The 14,731-nt window shown below is 43.0% G+C and overlaps 1 protein-coding gene across 3 annotated transcripts in view; it reads left to right on the plus strand.

Annotated features, from left to right (window-relative positions):
* The first annotated feature begins 13,052 nt into the window (after positions 1-13,052).
* Positions 13,053-14,731, plus strand: part of TSPAN5 (tetraspanin 5) — a 156,866-nt gene continuing 155,187 nt past the window's right edge. Inside the window, exon 1 of one of the 3 annotated variants that reach the window (XM_073237271.1) lies at positions 13,053-13,085. In XM_073237271.1, coding sequence (XP_073093372.1) covers positions 13,068-13,085 — 18 coding nt within the window. In that variant the 5' untranslated portion in view covers positions 13,053-13,067. Of the gene's footprint in view, positions 13,086-14,061; positions 14,506-14,731 lie in introns of those variants that run through there. The other 2 variants (XM_073237273.1, XM_017656220.3) reach the window with 2 other exon arrangements.

The raw sequence follows: 14,731 nt of genomic DNA on the forward strand, positions 1-14,731 counted from the left end.
AGGAAATTTTTTCCTATGTTTACTCTTAAAATAATGTTATTAGGTATTGGTATTAAATCTTTCAAATACATTTTAAGTATCTACAGAACCGATGATACTTTTTGTGTTTGATGTATGGTATTAATAGCTCTCCTATTATTTAATGATTTCTACATCTCTGACTATGGTGACTTATTCTGTGATATACTACATATCCTAACTTAATAATGTTTTGCAAAATTGTGGGCATTTTATGTTTTAAACATATCACTAGATATTTTAATTCAGAGTTTTCTTGCTGCTCTTTCTTCCCTTCCTATCTACCTGCCATTTCACAATTACCTCCAACCCATATTATAACTGGCCAACAGATAAGGAGGAAGCGATTACTTTTGCTTCAGAGTCTTATCTCTGAAATAAAAATAGCCCTGTCATCTACTTAATAGGTAAAAAGGACTAGGTGGTGAATATCTACAGAGGAAGACTCCAATCAAATTGTGTTACAGGACATCATCACCATTATAGATAAAAGCCTGTCATTGCTTCTAATTGACATTTGTTAATGGGAGCTGCCATTTGCTGAGAACCTTTTTTGTGTCAGGCACCTTACCTGTATTATCTCATTCAGACTTCACACTGATCCTAGGAACTAGATCTTACTATCCCCATTTTACAGATGGGGAAGCTAAAGCATGGAAGGTTTGAATAACTTGAACCATCTCAAACAGCTGTTGGATGGCATAGCTGGACTTTAAATTTAAGGTTCTCTGGCTCCAAAGTCTTTATTTCTATACAGCCCGAAGGCTCACAGGGCAGTGCTTTGAAGAAGCAATAGCTCAGGAAAGGGAATAAGATACAGCCATAGATGACCATGCTACAGGACAGGGTCCAATAACTGCCATGAAAGATGGTCAAGCACAATGTTTTTCAGTGCGTCAGATTCCTTTGGTGAACCCTGGAGAGCCTTTGGGGAGTAGGTGGCATAGAATTGGGAGGAAGGTCTTCCAGACTGAGAGAGCAGTGGAAGTGAAGCCACAGAAGCAGGAAAACCTGGGAATGTTCACCCAGAAAGGGCACAGCTCTTTGGTTGGTGCATGGTGTTCAGTCCACTGTGTGACCAAAGATGAGGTTGTAACTCACACAGGGTTCCTACTGTGGAACCTGAAAGACAGATCAAAGGGTTTTTTTTTTGGAAAGGGCAGGCCGTGGGGAACCACTGTAGTTGTTTGAACAAGAGGTGAGCAAAGTCAGATGAGTATGGATCAAAGAGGATAAAGATGGGAGAAGGACACCCCTGGGGTGGCCATAATAATATGGACCAGAAATGAAGGGAGCCTGGCTTGAAGAATGGCAGTAGGAATGGAAAGCAGGGGCCTGATTTAGGATCATGTACAGCGGTAGGATGGTTAAGTTTGTGCAGATAGGATGCTGGGAGCACAGGAGTGGCAGAATTAAAGAAGCCTTCAGGTCACGGGGAGGATGAGACAGTGGAGGAAGGGCTGCACCTCTAACAGACAGAATGATATTGGAGGCAAGGCTGGCTTGAGGCAAAGAGCTGTGGAGACACCCGGAGGGGAGGTGGTTGTTTCTAAAGAGTTTGATTTGGAGTCATCTGCCTCAGAATGATAACTGACCTTGAGGGAGGTTATTAATGTCTTTCATGAGAATGGTCTTAGGAAAGGTCAGAGAGCTGAAGCCAGGTAGAGATTCTCAATCCGAGGTTTCACATCAAAATCACTTATGGATCCTTTCAAAATAACACAAAAACCAAAACCAAAATAGCTGAAAAAGCTCCTTCTCTACATTTTGCAGACTTAGAATCCCCAGGGGTGGAACCCAAACCCCATATGATTTACTAGTTCTACAGGTGATCTGTTGAGCAACCAGAGATGAGAACAAGGGGTAGAAGTTTGTGTGGGAAGGAAGGAAGGAAGGGAGGGAGGGAGGGAGGGAGGAAGGGAGGAAGGGAGGAAGGAAGGAAGGAAGGAAGGAAGGAAGGAAGGAAGGAAGGAAGGAAGGAAGGAAGGAGGGAAGGAAGGAAGGAAGGAAGGAAGGAGGGAGGGAGGGAGGGAGGGAGGGAGGGAGGGAGGGAGGGAGGGAGGGAGGGAAGGAAGGAAGGAAGGAAGGAAGGAAGGAAGGAAGGAAGGAAGGAAGGAAGGAAGGAAGGAAGGAAGGAAGGAAGGGTGGCCAGCTCTCTCTTCTAACCTGGAGGACGGATGCACCGCCCAGGTTTCTCTTTAAGTTTCGACTTTCCCATCCTTCAACATCTCTTAGTTTTGCTAATTCTATCGATACCTAGTTAACACTTCAACTGAGAATCTTCTAGCAGGCATTCACCCCTTACTGTTGACTGTTAAAGACGTAGAGGGTGTGAGAACTGAAAGGAAACAGTACTTTTAGTCCGGAGGTTTGCAGACTTCCCTTAGCATGGAGTACCTTTCCGAGCATGGAGTCTTGTATGAAACCCCAGTGTGGGAGCAGATTAAGCCAGCCTGTTTGGAGAGACCCACAGCCTAGAATCAAGCAGGGGCTTTGGGGAGTTCTTGCAGATCAAGATCTCTATCCCACAGATTCAGTTCAGCCTCCTTCCTTTCAGGCAAGGAAGCTGAGGTGTTTGAGTGGTGAAAGAATTGGTTTAAGGTGCTGAATCAGTTAGGGCAGACCCCAAAGTCCTTGTACAGTTTTCCTCCCATCCCAGGGTGTTGCCTCCCCCTCTACTGCTCTAACATTTCCCTAAAATTCACTTTCCATTCTGACAGAGAAAGTTATGTATGGAGTCGAGTCACCCATAGCAACTGAGCTACAGGTTAAGTGAGGAAGAGGCTGTGCCTCCTGACTGCCCTGAATTACAGGATTTATCTACAGGGATCCCATTTATCTGGGCTGCTCCAGTTTCCGCTCTCTCTGGTAATTCTGAATGGCCTGTAAAATCGTTATCTGGCAACTCAGAGAGATAAAAAGCCTTGTTCATTTTAAAGGGAAAGTTTCAGTGATTGAAATTTTATCAGCAGAATGGGCATGGAAAAACTTTTTTTCTACATATTTAAGGAAAAAAGTAATGAGACCTAAGGAATTGTAATTGAAAATGAGAATTGTGAAGTGTCTTTTGCGTATTTTATCTGACTGTCCAAAGAAGCTGGTCAGTGGCGTATCTGGCATCTAATAGGCCCCTTAATTATCCCAAAGCCATCTCCCGGCTGCAACTCAACTCCTTGGGAATGTTTGTCACAATGGAACGGGCCACAGCTTCCAACAAGGTTAAGATACATTTCTGACCTGAGGAGAGTTAACTTTGAATTCCTACATCTTTTCTTATTTATTCAGAAACTTGAAGGTTTCTTCCCAAACAATTGCATCTAGGAGGTTTAACTGCTCTACTTAGTCATGCTATTTATTTGTGTAATGTGCTTTTGCCGAGTTCAGTTGCTAATATTCAGTTGTATAATCATGGCTTTAGAAGGGATCAAAAAAGCCAGTCCATTTCTTTATCATTATGCGGGAACATATTCAAACACAGTACACTGAATTCATCTTTTTGAGGAGGCTTGGAGTATGATTTTCCTTTTCTTAATGGTAGGCGATTCTGCAGGCTACTATTTAACTTACAACTTTTTGTTTGTCTCAAAAGAGAGTGGTTGTTATTTGTAAATTATCTCCCAGCACCCTGCAAGAATATGCATTTCTTTCATTTTGGCATCATTGCAAATTTTCCTCATCAATACTGTAAGGAAGGGCCTAGTGTCCCTGGGGAGACTGTGCTCTGACTACATCCATCTTTAATTTATGGTAAGTCAGCAGCAAAACTGACAGGGTAGAGACTTTTCCCCAGCTGTGGCAACCTCATGCAGATGACTACAACTCATAGGCACCCTACTTTGTATGGCATCCATCATATAGGTGTTTATCTTAGCACCTAGTTGTGTCTTAGAGCCCAGGTCACATTCATCCACAGACTGGTACTAAAAAATAAAATAGGAAGTTGAATAAATGAATAATTCAGCTAACACATTCAGTCTTTATTATCTGAAAAATTCATGCTGTTTACATTTTTCCCATGAATCTCCCTCCTTCTTCCTTTGATTTATATCAGCAGCCAAAGCAGCTGTGGATTGAAATGCATATGTGTTAATTTCCAGATTCCAGCCTTTGCTCCTTCTCCTCCCTCTCTCCTCTGCCTTTGGCCACTCCTCGTCCTCCTCCAAATTTAAGCACCTCAGGGTGACTGCGGCTGGTCATTTAACCCTGCACATTGAGAGGAAGCTCACCCCAGCTAAGTATATGGCCCTGGTGGCTATGGCATTAGGTACAAACCTGATCATGACAACATGGATTTACAAGGCACAGGGTACAAAGTGCTCTTATCTACATCATCCCTATAGACGGAGAGGTTTGAATCCACACAGGGCAACTCCCCACTGCCAGGACACTCCACGAGCACTTTGAAAAATGGGCTGAGCTCAGTATTTCCCAAAATTCCCTGGTGAAGAATATCACCTGGTGCTTGTTAAAAATTCAAAATCCTGAACCTTAAATAGACCTACTAAATACTTAGGTCTAGGGAAAGGGCCTGGGAATCTGTGTTTAAACATGATTGTTACCACCAGATAGTGCTAGAAAATACTGCTCTAGAAAGCCTTCTCAATAGCTCAGTGCAGGCTGTCCTAGAAGGACCCAATTTATATAGGGCCAGGTTTATAGTGCTGGAGGTACAGCAGTAGCAGGGTGCCAGACATTCCACCCAGGCCTCATTCTTGGTCCTAGGGAGGTGCTCCAGATGGTGGTGAACCCTGAGGGACTCAAGAGTTTAGGAGGGGCAGTGTATCTCTCCGTAACAGCAACTGATTTCCTCTCAGTTTTCCTGGCCTAGACCAGGAGTTCTGTCTGGCCTAGGCCTGTAGTTTGAATGTGTTCTTCCTCCTGGGGTGGTCATCTGGTTAGTTGTAGCAGTATACAGTTGTTTCTCTATTTCACTGAGAATCTTCCTGCTCCAAACAGGGTTTTTGAGAGAAGGATGTGGTGATGGACCAGCAGGATTAAAGGGGCAGGTAAAAGCTACAACTTGCAAAGCTGTATGTTTCTGGGGTTACATGAGGCAGCAAGGTTTGGGGGTTCAACATGCAGTACTTTGGTTAATCCTAATTCATCATACTGAGGAATCATAGTTCCTGTTCTGTACCTCAAATTACAGTTTCCCATGGTGATTCTATGTATTTATTGAGTAATTTTGAACATAAAATTTTAGATTTTTCAATAATCTCATGCTTTTTCTTATTTTTAGAGGATAAACGGTCATTGAATGGAAATAAAACAAGAGTTAGCTTTTAGTTATAAATCACTACTGTGTATTTTACATCTAATAATTAATTATATCATTTTGGAATTGATGAATTTGAAGAAACATGGAAAATTACTTTGGCTATGGCTGTGATTCTAGTGATGTGAAGATGCTGGATTTATGCATGTTAATTTGATTCATATGCAAGTCAAAACACGCATATTTTAATCAGCAGATGGTTTAATATGCTTTCCACACTTGTAAAAAATGAAAAGTACTGCGAGCTATTTTTTGCCTTGTCATTCATTCTGTCAACAGTATTTATTGTGAATGTGGTACATTTGGGCATAAGGCAGTTACAAACACAGTAGAAAATATGTCCCTTTTGTAGGAGAAGATAGGATAAATTTGAATGCAGATTTTTCTCACTTTATGCTTGGAGCAGTGTTTCTGTAAGACTGTATGTGTCATTTGAACTTTTGTGACTCAAGTAGATTTCTTACATATTAGAATTTCAGAGTTATAAATTCAGATTTATAACTATTTTTGTTTGACCTTGCATTGCCATTTTTCTTTAAAGTTTTTAATCAGTTCACTTAATCACGTACTCAGTAAGTAATATTATGCACCCAGTATGTGTGGAATACTTGCAGGGCAACATATTAAAAGGAAAGCCAGATCTCTGGAGGGAGAGAAACTCTGGTTGCCTGTGTGAGATTATGAGTTAGAGAGGGACCCCAGCTCCCGGACCCTCTTTTCCAGAGAGTATTTCTGCTCTCAGCAGCCTTTGTTGGGTTGTTTCTGATGAATTAGTGAGAAATCAAGTTTAGTAGGGAAGCTCCTTGTTTAAAGTAATACTTGGCTAAATCCCTCTGTAGGACAGATCCTTTCATGTACAATCACCTCTAAATTTACTTTTACAATTCTATTGGATTTCCCAAAGTAAGGACACAACTCATAAAGTCATAATGTATATATTAGACATTTAATTTTGATCATATTTAGATTTGTGACAGCAACATACTTCAATATTTTGGACTATTCCTCAGTTTGTTATTTATTATAAGTGTAGACTTTTTTATTGTGGTAAAATGTACAGAATGTAAAATTTTCATAATTTTTTATTTTTTTATTTTGATATCATTAATCTACAATTACATGGGCAACATATGGTTACTAGGCTCCCCCTATCACCAAGTCCCTCCCACATACCCGATTACAGTCACTGTCCATCAGCATAGTAAAATGCTGTAGAATCACTACTTGTCTTCTCTGTGTTGTACAGCCCTCCCTGTGCCCCCCCTACATTATGTCTGCTAATCATAATGCAAATTTTCATAATTTTTAAGTGTACAGTTCAGGGGCATTAAGTATATACAACATTGTGTATCCATCATCACTATCCATTTCCAGAACTTTTTCCTCATCCCAAAAAGAAACTGTACCTATTAAATAACTCTCCATTGCTCTGCCTCAGTCCCCAGTAACCTCTATTGTACTTTCTTTCTCCATGAGTTTGCCTATTCTAGGTATTTCATATAAGTAGAATCATACAATATGTGTCCTTTTGTGTCTGGCTTATGTCATTTAGCATAGTATTTTCAGGTTTCATCCATGTTATAGCATATATCAGAATGCCATTCCTTTTCAAGGCTGAATAATATTCCATGGGGTGTATATACCACATTTTGTTTATTCATTCTGTTGATGGATATTTGGGGGTGTTTCCACCTTTTGGCTATTGTGCTGTTATGAGTCTTGGACTGCCAGTATCTGTTTGGGTCCCTGCTTTCAGTTCTTTTGGGTATATACCTAGGAGTGGAATTGAGGAATCATATGATAATTCTGTTTAATGTATTAAGGAACTGCCAAACTGTTTTACACAGTGACTGTACCATGTGATTAAGTGTATATTTTAAAACTTACTTTTTTCAGAGTCTTGACCTCATTCAAATAAATGATTCTCATATATGACATTCACTCTTGATTAATATAACTAGTTTTTGTTTCTAGTAATTGCGCCTTAATGCTATTATGGAAAATAAAGAAAAAAACGAAAACACAGAAGTAGAAGAGGACTTTTCATGATTCTGTATGCATATTGTACTTTGTTGGAATTGTAGCACTTAATCCATTCTGACCTGTGTTCTCACCTCTGTCTATTTTTTCCAGTTTTACCTTAGGGCGGGAACCATGAATGCAGGTGCTGTAACTGGAGATGTGCTCAATAAAAATCTGTGGTTGAATCAATTGATTCTGCATAATAAAACCTTAACAGATATGTGATGAATCTGATATCTGTTTCCTCCTTCTGAGCATTAAGTTCAATGTTCCACCAATTACAGTTCCATTGGAAAGGGATATCTGAAACAAAGTTTTTTGAAGATATAAGAAGCTGAGTGGTGAAAGAGAGAATTACTGCATGTGTTTAGCATGCCTACTGTTAAATGGGGCAGATTTCATAAGGAGTTGAATTATGTTTAACTGTAAAGTAATTTGATTTGGTGATGGATGGAAAGATGGAGTTTATGGGGTGAGAATGGCATGTTGAGATTGTTTGGAGTGGGAGTGAGTTAGGAATCTAAGGGAGCATGCAGGCATGTTTCCTTATATGAGTGCAAAAAGACTGATTTGTGATGGAAAAGGAAGACACTCAAGGGCCAGAGGTATAGGGAGATGAGGTTAGAATCTTCAACTGATAACCAACCACAGCCTGGAAATTGAGATGGATTTGCTTCTTTTCTCATGGAGGATTTCTTTGCACTCCTTTGGGGCACTGACAAATAGAAGATGTAACAGTGTTAAGTTTTTTCTCTGCAGAAGATATCAATCATATAAAAATGTTTATTAGTGAAGAAAATATATCAAAATATTGACTAAAGTTTTCTTTGGAAATGTCATGGATGATTTTTAAAAATGTTTTCTGTATTTTCTAAATATTATATAATGAGAATATCTTACTTTTGAGTTCAGAAAAAAGTTAACATTTTTCTCTAAGTAAAAGTTCACATAGTATTGATTAGGAATTTTTTGGTATGAGCTAAGTCAACGAAATAGGCATTGACTAGTTTAATTAGAAGGGAAATTCACTGGAAAGAAAAAAGTTAGGTTATGGGACCAGAGGGAGGGTGCAAGAACCAGGAGGATCCCCACGGTCCTGAGGCACTAGTCTGGGAGCTGCAGTAAATGAACTCCAGGACATTTTTTGTCATTTCCTCCCTATGCTCAGTATCACCAAGGAGCTTCTGATTGGTCCAACTCATGTCATGTATTTGCTTGCCTCCTGGTAAGGTAATGGTAGAGCCTGGCACCTTGATTTACAGCCCTAGCTATTTCCAAAGTGGGAGGAAATTAAGGTGCTCGTTCCAAATGAAGGAAGAATAAAGAATAATGTCTACTCTGTTGTATTTTTGCAAAAGATAAAATTTTATTGATAGGGAATTATAATTGATTTTTAAAAGTGAAACAACTGTGTTCTACATAGCTGTTTAATTATATTTAGGAGATAGATATACTTTCTTTTCATGTCCTTCCTGGGGCCCTGATAGGTAATCTTTATAGGGTGCATGTGGGCATGGGGCAAGAGGGGTGTGGGGGTGGGACTGATCCTAGGAGAGCAGTTGTTCATAGAGGAAATATAACATTTTCATTTACTAATTTTTCAATTCAAGAACAGTAGCACAATATTTAATATATTTAGTATAACAAAAATAAACTTTAATTTTATATTATGGCTACAGATTGAGGGGGATGATCAGATGTTTTAATCAAGACTCTTTGTTTTGCAAATTGAGATGTCCACTTCACAGTAGCTAAAGCCAAAATAGGATGTGATGGAAATTCTATCTAAGTATCTCTAAATCCGGAAGTAGAAAGCCTTTAGCAGAGCCAGGAGCCTTTCAGCGTAGAGAGTGCACAGCCCTTTGCACAGCCCACACAATCAGAAACTGCCGCTGCTTCTCTTGGGTGTTTATGCTTGCTTCCTCTTTCTGCAGAAAGAAAGAGGGAATTTGACTTCCTTTTGGAAATGTGGGCCCTCCAGCTCTCCTAAAAACGTTGCTTCCATTTCAGCCACATGAAAGAACTCTTTTTACTGAATCCCCTTCAGTGAGACAGACTCTCAGGCTGGCCCCACCCGGATCTACACAGCCTGTCAACTGTGAACTACAAGCGTGGTTGGATGTGGGGAAGTGCTTTGTGGTTGAGAAAGTCTGAGAAAAAGGGGTGGTGAGAGCTGAGACTATGCTAAGGTTTGCTCTATATTGTTTAAGAGAGACAGGAACAGTTGGGGAAGAGGAGAGGGTGGGAAAAAGTAGAAAAAGAGTGGTACTGCGAGAAACACTGGAGGAGATTCAAGAAGAGAATATCAAAGGGGTGGGGGAGAGCATCAGAGGGAGACTGAGTCAGGGTACTTTGAACTGCAGGAAAGTGAAAGCCTCTCACAGTGCCTTAACGGCGCAAATTCCTTACATGACAGGAAGTTCTGAGGTAGGCGTAAGTCAGCCATGCACAATATCACAAAGGCCTAGGTTCCTTTATTTTCTCACTCTGCCATCCTTGGTATGTTCTTTATTGTTGGGCAGTAGAGGATCCAGGCATCACATTCAAACACAGTCAAATCCAAGGCATAAAGAAAATATCTCTTAGCTGTGAGGAAATCCCCAGCAGATTCTCCTTATGTCTTATTGGCCAGGATTGTGTCACATGCCCATTTCTCAAACAGACATTGGGAAGAGCCAGGTTTGGCTTACAAGGTTAAGACTCCCCTGAGAGCTGGGACAGGGCTGTTCTTCCCAAAGCATATGGCTGTTGGAAGAGGGGGACACTGGAACCCCATCAGGGTTCTGAGAGGAGGAAAGCAATGGGGGTGGGGAGGCACCCAGCAGTGCAGGCAACAGAGAAGGAAAAGGAAAATAGAGGACTGGAGTTGCAGAGAGACAGACAGTGAAAAAAAAGAGAGGAAGGAAGGAGGCAGAAAGGTGGGTGGGAATGGTGAAACAGATAGTGGCAGCTCATTAAACTTGGTGTCTTAAGTTAAAAAGCTGCTGTCATATCTTGTGTTCCGGTAGGCACTTACTAGAAGAATGTGTTCTCACTACCATCTGAAAGGCTGGTTAACTTTTCAGTAATTAAACTTATTAGCCATTTTTCAACCTCAGAATAATAAAGGTGATGGCCATTGCAGTCTTCAGGGAGGAAATTACTCTCTCTTTCTCCTTAAAATAGACCTAAATTTATCAAGTCATGAAGGAGTTGGGATGAAATAAATATAATGATTATTTAGTTACTTGTTTATGTCTTTGTTTAAATATTTATCTTTGTAATTGTAAAAGCAGTATAACCATATTAGAAAAGTTAGAAACTACGTGCATGAAAACAAAATCACTCACAATCCCACAATCTAACAATTGGTGTTATTTGGCAAGAAGTAACTTCTAACTTTTTTTTCATATAATTGCATTAATTTTGTAGAGTGATTTTTTTCCCCCCAATCAGGTACATGGTACAGATTTCAAAATCAAACAAAGGGTACATTAAGAAATAAAGCAGGTCTCCTTCCTCCTATATCTTCTGTTTTCTAGTCTGCCCGTCATCTCACTCCAAACCACTATTACTAATGTCTTTTATTTTCTTCTATAGATAGCCTACCCATTAATAAAGAAATTTGTGTATATATCAATTTTTCATTCTCCTTTGCCACCATGCTTTTTTTTTTAGCCTACTGTGTGTACTGATTTGCTCCTTCCTTTTTTTCATTAACAATATGATGTTGAGGTAATTCCACACATAAAGCCTTTAAAACTTGACATTATAATGTATTCACATATTCATAATCACTATCATTAATGTCTGGAAAAGATTTGAGTAAATGATGCATCCCTGTCTTTAATAAATATTTATCAATCACCTGCCACATTAGCAGGGCCCTAGTGATTCTAAGATTAAAAGATGGGCCACACCGTTGAAGGAGTCACAGCAGAGTAGAGGAGGAGGGCAGGTAAACAAGTCATTGCAAGCAGTCTCCAAATGCCACTGTGGAAGATGCAGGAGGTGCTGAAAAGAGAGAGTCTTGAAAACTGATTAGAAGTGCTCAGGATAAGTAAGAGGAGTCAGCTTAACAGATAAAGGGCAAGGAGATCACTTCAGGCAGAGATCAGGAATGACATGTGCAAAGGCAGAAAAATGTGAGGTAACATTGTGGCCCAGGTGGCCACAAGAAGTTGGGAATATCCCCTACTGCCCTGTCTTATAGCTGTGGCCAAGTCTTCAATATAAAGCTATCAGGTCAACTTGCAGTATATAATTTTTTCCATATTTTGGAATTGTTCTTTGGCTAGGTTCCCAGAAGTGGGACTGCCGAGTGAAAACATAGGAGCAAAACTCTGACCTTCAACATACAGCCAAAATGCTTTCCAAATGCACAGTATCTTTCATAACAACTCCAGCAATGCATGAGCAAGTGAGTGCTCATTATCTTTCTATCTTTATCATTCATTTGTTCTAATGTTTATTTCTTTGGTTACTAGTAAGGCCCATTTTCACCAGATATTTATTAATATTCCATTTCTTGTTTTCTGTTTATACTTAATCATTGAGATTCTATATTTTACTTTAGCTGTATGAACCCTACTTACAATTTAGATATTCAGACTTTTTCTCATGTTTGCTGTCAATATTTGTGGGTTAGGTTGCCTTTTAAAACAATGTTTTTGTTTTAAAACAATGTAGAAGTTTTAAGATGTTACCCAGTCATATCCATTGATCATTTCCTCCTATTGCTTCTAAAAGTTGAGGAATACTTCTAGCTAGAGGTTTAACAACTCTCCTATTTTCTGCCGGTTTGCTTTAAAAGTATATTTACTCCCAGAACTTACTTTTGACATGTGAAATGAAAATTCAACTAGTTCCATGCCCTCTGCAAATTACCAGTTATCAGAACTTTTCCTTCTTTGTTGATATTTATTTCAAAGATAAATCCTGCTTAGGGATCAACTCAGTCATTAATTGGATCTAATTTCTAGTCCTTTCCCAAATTGTATCACATCAGCTTGAGATGGACGGACCTTCCTCTGACTTATCCAGGAATCTGCAGCAACTGTTCTATTTATATTTGGAATGAATTACAATATAGCACAAATAGGCCTAGGTAAAGCCTGTCAGTGCCTTCCTGTTCATAGGGAATCAGCTGCTGAAAGCTGACCTTACCTTCGAAGCCTACTGGATTGGTGAGAGTAGGCTGTGTTTTGGGTGGGTGGAGGGTACTTTGAGGGAGAAAGGGTTATTTCATCCTAAGGACTGAAGTCACTCTTAGCCAGTGTCAGTCTGTGGTATGAATGGGTATGATCTCCTGATGGTCCCACTTTTGTGGGTACCCTGACTCCTACCTGTCAGCTCAACACACCCTTAATCTGTTGCAAGGCCACACCTAACTCAAAGTGTGGCTTATTGTAAAGGAAAGTTAACTTCTTGCCCCTCCAAAGCTGGACTATAGGTTGTCAACTAACTAGCCAGTGTTTGAGCAAAGTGAGAGGGTGTTAACTAGGGCAACCCTCAAACAAAAGTGTTCTCAGTTATTACCTGGGGTGCTTAGGAAACATGCAGATTTTTGTGCCCGGTACCAGTTTACACGAAGTGGTGTTATGAAATTTTCCCGATCTCGTTTCTCTTTCTAGCTTTTTAAAACCTTAAAAAAGTTCCCTTAGACGTTGGCATACAGTTCTGAGCGGTTCTTCATTCTTCTTCCAAGAAATACTGGTATCTGCTTGCCAGCACCTATGAAAATGTTCCACGAGGAGGGCGGATATTGCAACTAATGGGCACACCTTCTCAGGTAGGGCTCTAAAAACATTTTCCAGCCACGGGTTCTACCTTTTCCTAGGCTTAATGGTTCACTGTCTATAAGCTCAAGTCGGATATCCCAGAAGACCATCCTGGAGCTCCAGGACTCCGGTCAGTGTCGGAAACCAGTCGGGGCCCTCGCACTCTCCGTCCCGCGGAGGGCATTCGCTGTCTAGGTCTGTGTTGTTGCCACCCCTTAGAGCGAAGATCGTGCCCTGGGTCAGGCCTCCTCTGGGCCATCTCTCCGTCTTCGTCCTCATTTCTGGGACGAAGCTCATTTCCCTGCAGGTGGGGAGGCTGGGTTGGAGCCACACTGGGATTCGGGAGTCTTTCCTCTGCAGTCTTCCTGATTTGCCCCTCCACTCCCCTCGCTTCTCGTCCTTCCCGAACACCCGATCCTCCCCCTTTCCCCCAGCGAAGTCTGCGCCCCTTCTCTCTGCGGCTCTCCGGCCGGCCGGGCGTCTCTGCTCGTGGCCGAACCCGGAGGCGGAGGCGGGCCGGTGACTGCGCTCACACCGGAAGGGGGCGCGTCGGGGCGGGCGCCTGAGGACTCCCCGCTCGCGCAGCCCCTTCGCCCCGGAGCGGCGCCTTTCCCGCCGTCTCCCGAAGCTGTCTGCCGCTGCCGCGGCGGAAAGGGACCCGCAGCTCAGTCCCGGTCGCTCCGCCGGGCTGCTCCCAGATGGCCCGCTCCCGGGCGCTCTCCCTTCTCCCTGCCTCCTGCTGTCCGCCGCACCCACCCGCCGCAGCGCTCGGGTCCCGTGGCGCCCCGGCGGCCGGAGAGGGGCGGGGAGGAGGGGAGCGCGTAGAGCGGACGGCCGCGGAGGCGGCGGCGCGCGCCCCAGCCCGTGCGCGCGCCTCACCGAGGCTCCGGCGGCGGGCGGGGGAACAGGAGCCGAGAGGGCGGAGCGATCGGTGGGCGGAGCGAGGGGTGGGAGGGCGCGCACGAGCGGGCGGGCGGGTAGCGTCTCCACCAGCATCTGCCGCGGCCGCGTTTGCCCGAAGCCCGGGCACCGACCCACCACAGATCGCCTGGCGGACGGACGCGGGCGCACGCTTGTGCTCCTGGCCAGCTTCGGCGAGGCTCCCGGGGGCAGCGGACGGATTCCTCTCCGGCTCGCGACCACGTCGGCTCGGGCGACCTCGACGCGCAGGGTCTGGAGGTGCGGGAACCGCTTTCCGCCGGTCGGTCCCCGCGCAGTTCAGCCCGGGCCGCCGCCGCGGCCCCCAGCGGCGTCCCCGAGTCCCCGCTCCCCGCCGGGCTGCCCCGAGCAACGGTGCTCAGGGGCTCCAAACTCGGGCTGCCGGGGCAAGTGTCTTCATGAACCCAGAGGATGTCCGGGAAGCACTACAAGGGTCCTGAAGTCAGTTGTTGCATCAAATATTTCATATTTGGCTTCAATGTCATATTTTGGGTAAGTTGGAGCGCTTCTGGATTGCAACTATTGTGGCTGATCGATTGGCAACGATTTCCTCCACGTTGCTCGATGCCTTTACTTTTCGCAGCCCCTCGGGCGTTTGCCGGAGCAAGGAGAGGCATTTGCCTTCCGCCTTTCCAGCTTGCGTGTTGGAGAGATCAACATTTAATCCTTCTAGGAATGGGAAGAGGTAAAAAGACAAACCGAGCTGGAAAGGGGGCAC

The sequence above is a fragment of the Manis javanica genome, chromosome 5 (genome assembly GCF_040802235.1).
Source record: "Manis javanica isolate MJ-LG chromosome 5, MJ_LKY, whole genome shotgun sequence".
Classification (NCBI taxonomy): domain Eukaryota; kingdom Metazoa; phylum Chordata; class Mammalia; order Pholidota; family Manidae; genus Manis; species Manis javanica.